The 7,308-nt window shown below is 40.5% G+C and overlaps 1 protein-coding gene across 1 annotated transcript; it reads left to right on the top strand.

Moving 5' to 3' along the window:
• Positions 1–1,244: 1,244 nt before the first annotated feature.
• On the top strand, positions 1,245–6,839 carry LOC118385639 (organic solute transporter subunit alpha-like). Its single transcript, XM_035772861.2, has 8 exons — positions 1,245–1,422; positions 2,545–2,696; positions 3,934–4,007; positions 4,747–4,905; positions 5,273–5,384; positions 5,538–5,684; positions 5,901–6,006; positions 6,181–6,839. The coding sequence occupies exons 1-8, from the start codon at positions 1,341–1,343 to the stop codon at positions 6,345–6,347; spliced, it is 999 nt and encodes a 332-aa protein (XP_035628754.1). The 5' UTR covers positions 1,245–1,340; the 3' UTR covers positions 6,348–6,839.
• Positions 6,840–7,308: the final 469 nt, after the last annotated feature.

The following is a 7,308-nucleotide window of genomic DNA, read 5'->3' as shown; positions in this document are numbered from 1 at the left end:
TCCATCCAGGTCTGTTTTTGGATCATCTTTCACCTTCTCCCTTCACTTAATTTGTAACCGGGTAAACTGATTAGACCTAATTGTCTCACCCTACATACTAAAATCATGTTTTTCTTAGCTCAAATGCAATTATGAAGTTGAGTGATGATTAGACCATCTACATGTAGCCATTAGCTACAGCCCACTGCCGGAAAGTCTTTATTCTAGCTTCTGTATATGGGGACGGAGTTTTAGGGATCTAACAACATCGATTCATCCTATAAAGGGATCGTTTATTGATTTGAAATTGGTAGAATTTGAAAAAAGGTTATAGTTATCCTCAACACTCTTGCTGGTCTCAGTTCATGTCATTACTGGTGAATGTTTTCATGACTAAAAGTTACACAGATACACAACAGATGGGGTACGTGATGAAAAACACAGTGAAGGCAATGAAATAGTGGCATTAACAGAGAGACAGTAATTCGATTGGCAGAACACTGAAATGAAATGGCTCCAGTTAATCAGAGAGAGAGAGAGAGAGGTGATATTTTGTATATAAACCCACAACCTTTAAGATTGATGGCTGAACAATTACAATACCCACTGGGGAAGAACTGGTTGAATCAACATAGTTTCCACGTCATTTCAACAACAACTAAATATATGTGACGACATTGAATCAACGTGGAAAGCTGATTGGATTTGAAAAAATGTCACCAAACTATTAACCGAAATCCAATTACATGGTGAAATGTGTTGTTGATTTCACGTTGATTTCACGTTGAATTCAGGTTGGCAAATGGAAATCTTAACCAGAAGTTGGACTGACTGTGGATATTTATTTTCTACTTGGATTCATTTGGTAATATGTTAACTCGAGCATGCTTTACCAACCCCGTTCATTCCTGTATGTTGGCTGGCAAGAAACGATACACCCAATCAAAGTTCATTCTCATGAAACGTAAACGTGTGCTGAATCAAATCAAATCTATAGGAAAGTAATTCCACTGAGAGTTACAGGAGCCGAATGTGGGTCATTGGGCTCCCCTTGATAAGGAAGGTTGCTCAATAAATACAGTAGTTCTAAGATTTGAATGAATTACAGTTATCTGCCATTCTCTATGCGAAGGTGGTCTCATTGACTCGTTGGAAAATCGGGCAGTATTCACTGAGCAAACAACTTACTCATCATCAGTCAGAAGTTAATTGCGGGGGAAAGTTCAATATCTATTGCCGTCTGCTTCCTCGCATCTCATATAACTGCAGTCAGTGGGCAAGAGATACATCACTGGTAGTTTATTTTCTGCATATCCTCACAACCTGGCTGTCAGTCCTTACATTACCGACTTCAACTGACTATGGACATGGAAGAGGCTCTCAACAGCACCATCCATCCGAGCTGTTTAGAAGAACCTCCGCTGGCTGTCGATGTCATAAAGCGTGAGTTACCCAGATTACCTTATCTATCAGTTTGTAGATAGTGTTTCATTATAAAGTTGTAATTGTGGAAGTGAATTTCACTACAAATTGTACAAAACAGTTTTTGGGACGCAGACTGTTTCTTTTGCATGTTTGACTTCATTGATTCAACATACTCATTGATATGTGAAACAAATAATATGAATAATAATAATAATAAATAATGTCTTGGTCTTCTACCATTCATTTGTACCTGACATGTCTAGCATCCCAAGGCAAAACAGGACTTACAGAAGTATGATAATATAGTAGGGCTATATTAGAAGTGACTGTTAGTCTATATCATTATTTTCTCAAATGTGTGTGATAACTACACCGTGACCATTGTCATGGCAGAAATGTGACTGATTGGGTCTCTGGCACACAACAAGACCTCATTAGCCCGTTGAGCGAAAGCTCAGGTGTTAGCTCTGGAAGTATTTCTGTGGCACACGTCAGAGTCAAATACTTTCTTTTGAACGAACTTCATGTCAGGATAGGCAACTGAATGTTATTGTTCACCAAACAATCTCTGATACACAGACAAGCCCAATAAAACAGATTCTGAATGGATTTGTCCTCCAAACGGAAGGCTACAGTCTAATCCAGGCTGATTGGAGGGACATCATTTCACTCTGCTCATCAATACATCTCCATGTGTAGGCCACATATATGCATGTTTGGTTTCTCCAAAGTCATTTTTCTGTTCTGAGAAATATGATGGCTCATTTGATAAGAATGACAAATAACTTGCATGGCCTTTCATCCTTTTGTATTCAGTCAACATCTCTTCAAGGGTGGTTTATTGTTTCTGTAGATAGCCTCGATCTCAGTCCATATGAAACTAATCAAGGATACATTTAGACAGCTGGATTTGCACTGGGCCGAGTGAAGTATTGTTGGGATCTCATCAGCACTCAACCTCAAAAGAGGCTGAATAAAATGGTTTGGAGGCTGTTTCACAAATGCTGTTGTGTCCATGGGGATGTTGTCAGGGCATTGATCTATCCTCAAGAGAGGTTGTTGTTGCCAGGGGCTTCTACTGACCTATACAACCTCTCTCTCTCTCTCCCTCCTGATCCCCTTACTCTCTCCCTTAACTAGAGCTGGATGTCTTTGGTGTGGCTCTGTACTCCATGCTGACCCTCATGTCTACGCTGTCCCTGCTGCTCTACCTGGAGGAGTGTGTGTTTATCTATAGAAAAGTCCCGTCTCCTAAGAAGACAACTATTATGTGGGTCAATGGTGCTGCACCGGTGAGAAGTCATCTCCTTGCCTTCACCAGATACAATTGAATGCAATAAGTACTGCCAGTGGATCTCTGTGGTTATAGCTACACTGTCTGGACTGGATGAGTATATCGTCTCGTTAATTGTTATTTTATTGTTTTACTTTTTATCGTATGTTTTACTTTAGTTTATTTAGTAAATATTTTCTTTACTCTATTTCTTGAACTGCATGGTTGGTTAAGGGCATGTAAGTAAGCATTTCACCTGCATACACCTGTTGTCTTCTGCGCATGTGACAAATACAATTTGATTTGATTTGACGAGCGACTGAGACAGCAGTGTATTACTGTGGTTATACACAGCTAGATTGCCTACATGGAGATCACAAACATCTGTTACTGTGGTTATACACAGCTAGATTGCCTACATGGAAATCACAAACATCTGTTACTGTGGTTATACACAGCTAGATTGCCTACATGGAGATCACAAACATCTGTTACTGTGGTTATACACAGCTAGATTGCCTACATGGAGATCACAAACATCTGTTACTGTGGTTATACACAGCTAGATTGCCTACATGGAGATCACAAACATCTGTTACTGTGGTTATACACAGCTAGATTGCCTACATGGAGATCACAAACATCTGTTACTGTGGTTATACACAGCTAGATTGCCTACATGGAGATCACAAACATCTGTTTGGGTGTTAAGGTCCAATGCAGACGTTTTTATTTGAATTTCAAATCATTTCTGGGTAACAATGAAGTACCTTAACGCGATTGTTTTCTATTAAAATGGTCAAAAATAAGCAAAAATAGCTTCTTAGCAAAACACATTTATTTTGCTGGGACTGTCTGGGAGTGGTGAGGGGAAATCTGAAAATGAGGTGTTATTGGCAGAGGGATTTGAAACTGTCATTCTTGTTGGTATATTAACTAACCTGCCTGGTCATGTCACCAGGCAGGTTAAAACTCCATCCCACCAAAACAGGCTGAAATTTCAGGTGGTCTTTTCAAGCAGCTCTTAGACGAAAAGGGCATTATCCTAATTTTCACAAAAATTATTCCAAACTCATACTGTGGAAATATATATAAAACACGGGATAATCACATTTTTGACTACACTGGGCTAAACTGTAAATGAGGATGTCTGTCACTCTATGATCATACAGTATTTTATTCATCACTTTATATGAATGGGAACCATGTGGATGATGAATGTTATGACTAAAAGTAACGTTCTGTTCCTGTCTCAGGTCATTGCCACCATGGCTTGTTTTGGGATGTGGATACCAAGGGCTACCATGTTTACAGATATGACGTCCAATTCGTACGTTTCCTCTCCAACCAACACACTACTTACTACTCTCTCTCTCTTTCACATACCCTTCTATGAACGCATAAACTATTTGACTATACTGCACTAAGTAGATGCAGTGCTCTTTCACCTGTAGTAATGGGCTGACAGGAAGCCATAGTAAGGAGTACTGACATAAATGGGAGGAGGGTTTTTATGAATGCACTCAACTATGTGACCACAGTTTAACCACTCTCTTAATCATTACACTGTGTTAGAGATCATACCCAGAGAGTTGGTCGCCTAGGAAGAAAAAATTAAGGTAATTACATTTTTAGCTAGTTGAAAAGCAAAGCCTGTGCATCAAGTACAGAAAATGCAGGCAAAACAATACTCCTATGCATCTGGTTGGCATAAGGGCTCGATTCAATCCCTATCGCAGAAGATCCGTACTATAGCACGATTTAAATTGAGTGGTATAGCACAATTGTAATTTAGCATTTACCGTAAACGCAGTCTCCGAAAATGCGGGAACATTGCCTTTAAATGTAAATCGTGCTATGCAGCAGATCAGAGATCATCCCACATCCCCAGAGAGCTGGAAGGGAAAAATTCAGGAAATGATACAAACAAGCACAAACACATGTTTTTGGGACACAAACAAAAGTTGAGTGGGCAGACTAACTGGTTTTGAAGGCTGGTGACACACACTTGTTATGTGTGTACAATGTATCTAACAATTTACAAGTAAAACCTCTCCTTTTCTCTGTAGGTACTTTGCAGTGGTGGTGTATAAGATCTTGGTTCTGATGATAGAGGAGAGTGGGGGTAGTGAGGCCTTTCTGAAGAGCAATGCCCAGAAAACCTTCAAGATCAGTGTAGGACCCTGCTGCTGCTGCTGTCCCTGCTTGCCACGCGTTCCAGTCACACGGTAACCGGAACAACCCACTGGGAAAACACTGGTTGAATCAACTTGTTTCCATGTCATTTCATCCCAAAAATATCAATGTGATGATGTGAGGAAAACTGATTGAATTTGCAAAAAATCATCAATGTATTTTGATTTTTTTTTCGCCCAACTTTTAGCTTAAATCTAATGACTTTGTGACCTTTTTAGTCAATTTCACATTGAATTCATCATTAATCCGAATGTAAATCAAAACTAGAGGACATCTGTGACCAGTGGGATGATGATTCATACTCAGGTCACACTTGGGCCAGAAGATTCATTGTGTTGGTAATGTTTATTAACACAAGTGGTTAGAACATGTTAATAACGCTGATCTGTTTTCATTCAGGTGCATGTTATTCTTGCTGAAGCTGGGGGCTCTTCAGTATGCTATCTTAAAGACAGTCCTCTCAATTGTGTCCATAATATTGTGGACCAACGGCAACTTTGATCTTTCTGATGTAAGTAACTGTCCTCCTTTCTGTGAAAATCTTCTCAGCAACAACAAACATCCCCTTTACATCTTAAGCTTCAAACTGAGCTTGGTGTCATTCCATTGATTCCACTATTCAATGCCGACCCTCTTTAACCTTTCTCCATGTCTCGATGTTTAGCTGGAGATCACAGGCACGGCCATTTGGATCAACCCATTTATAGGTGTTCTCACCATCATCTCCCTCTGGCCTGTCGCCATCATGTTCATGAACATATGCAACACACTGCGCAGCATCAAGATCATACCTAAATATGCCATGTACCAGGTGAGTCTGTCCATGACCTACTGCACAAACCAGATAGTCCAGGAACTGCCTGCTCAATGCCGTTGGTGAAATTACATCAGCTTCTGTCATTTCCTTAGTCCTTGACCCTTGAGTTTTTAGGAATGTTGTGTAGTGTCTGATTCAGTGTGGCTGTGTCCATTTCTGCATCCCAATATTCTATGCATCTCCATGATGTCGCTGGTTATGTGTCCATAGTTGGTGCTGGTGCTCAGTCAGCTGCAGACGGCCATCATTAACATCCTGGCCTTGGATGGAACCATCGCCTGCTCCCCGCCATTCTCCTCTAGTGCCCGTGGTACCAGTAAGTGACAGAATAGCTCCAAACCAGCCAAACGAGAGCCATTACTTGATCAATATGAAGTCCATGTCCACCAACTCTGTCTGTCTGTCTGGTCTGGTCTGGTCTGGTCTGGTCTGGTTTGTCTTGTCTTTCTGTTTGGTCTGTCTGTGTGTGTGTCTATGTGTCTGTCTGCAGTGTTGAGTCAGCAGCTAATGATCTTGGAAATGTTCATCATTACCCTGGTGACCCGGGCGTTGTACCGCCGTACCTATGACTCTCTTCCCACCGACCGCCACGAGACCGACAACGACCAGAACAGCAAGATCAGCCTGCAGGCCCCAGAGGGGGAGCACACTGTCTGAGAGATTGGGGTGGAGTGAGAGGGAGAGTGGTGTGTGTGTGTGTGTGTTTGCGTGAGTGTGTGTGTGTGTGTGTGTGTGTGTGTGTGTGTGTGTGTGTGTGTGTGTGTGTGTGTGTGTGTGTGTGTGTGTGTGTGTGTGTGTGTTTGCGTGAGTGTGTGTGTGTTTGCGTGAGTGTGTGTGTGTGCGTTAAAGAAAGAGAGAGGGACTCTCTACCAAACATTTACACTATTGTTTTACTTGTATATTAATGATGTTTTGATGGTGTGATACTGTATATTCTGCTGTTCTAGTTGTTGGTTAGTCTTGTATGAGATGAAACTTACTGTATATTAAAAGTTTACCTGCATTATGCTGAATATAATATCAGAACATATACCTCAAACAACATGTCTGTCCCATCCATATTTCCTCAAGTTGCCTCAGCTCTCAACACGGCTATGTGGAGTTTGGTGTGAGAGGGTGTTGGAAAGAGAAAGTGGGTTAATGGGAGTGTGAAATATGTATTTTGTATTCATATCAATAAATGTAGTGAATTACAACTGGTCTCAGTCAAAAGTTTGGACACATCTACTCATTCAAGGGTTTTTCTGTAGTTTTTACTATTTTCTACATTATAGAATAATAGAGAAGACATCAAAACTATGAAATAATACATATGGAATCATTGAGTAACCAAAAAAGTGTTTAACCTGTTGCGTCGAGCAATCCGGGAGCGTAATTATAGCCTCAAGCTCATTACCATAACGCAACGTTAACTATTCATGAAAATCGCAAATGAAATTAAATAAATATATTGGCTCACAAGCTTAGCCTTTTGTTAACAACACTGTCATCTCAGATTTTCAAAATATGCTTTTCAACCATAGCTACACAAGCATTTGTGTAAGAGTATTGATAGCTAGCATAGCATTAAGCCTAGCATTCAGCAGGCAACATTTTCACAAAAACAAGAAAAGCATTC

This window comes from Oncorhynchus keta, chromosome 6, assembly GCF_023373465.1.
Source record: "Oncorhynchus keta strain PuntledgeMale-10-30-2019 chromosome 6, Oket_V2, whole genome shotgun sequence".
Taxonomy (NCBI): Eukaryota; Metazoa; Chordata; class Actinopteri; order Salmoniformes; family Salmonidae; genus Oncorhynchus; species Oncorhynchus keta.
This window is presented reverse-complemented; position numbering and strand designations above follow the sequence as displayed.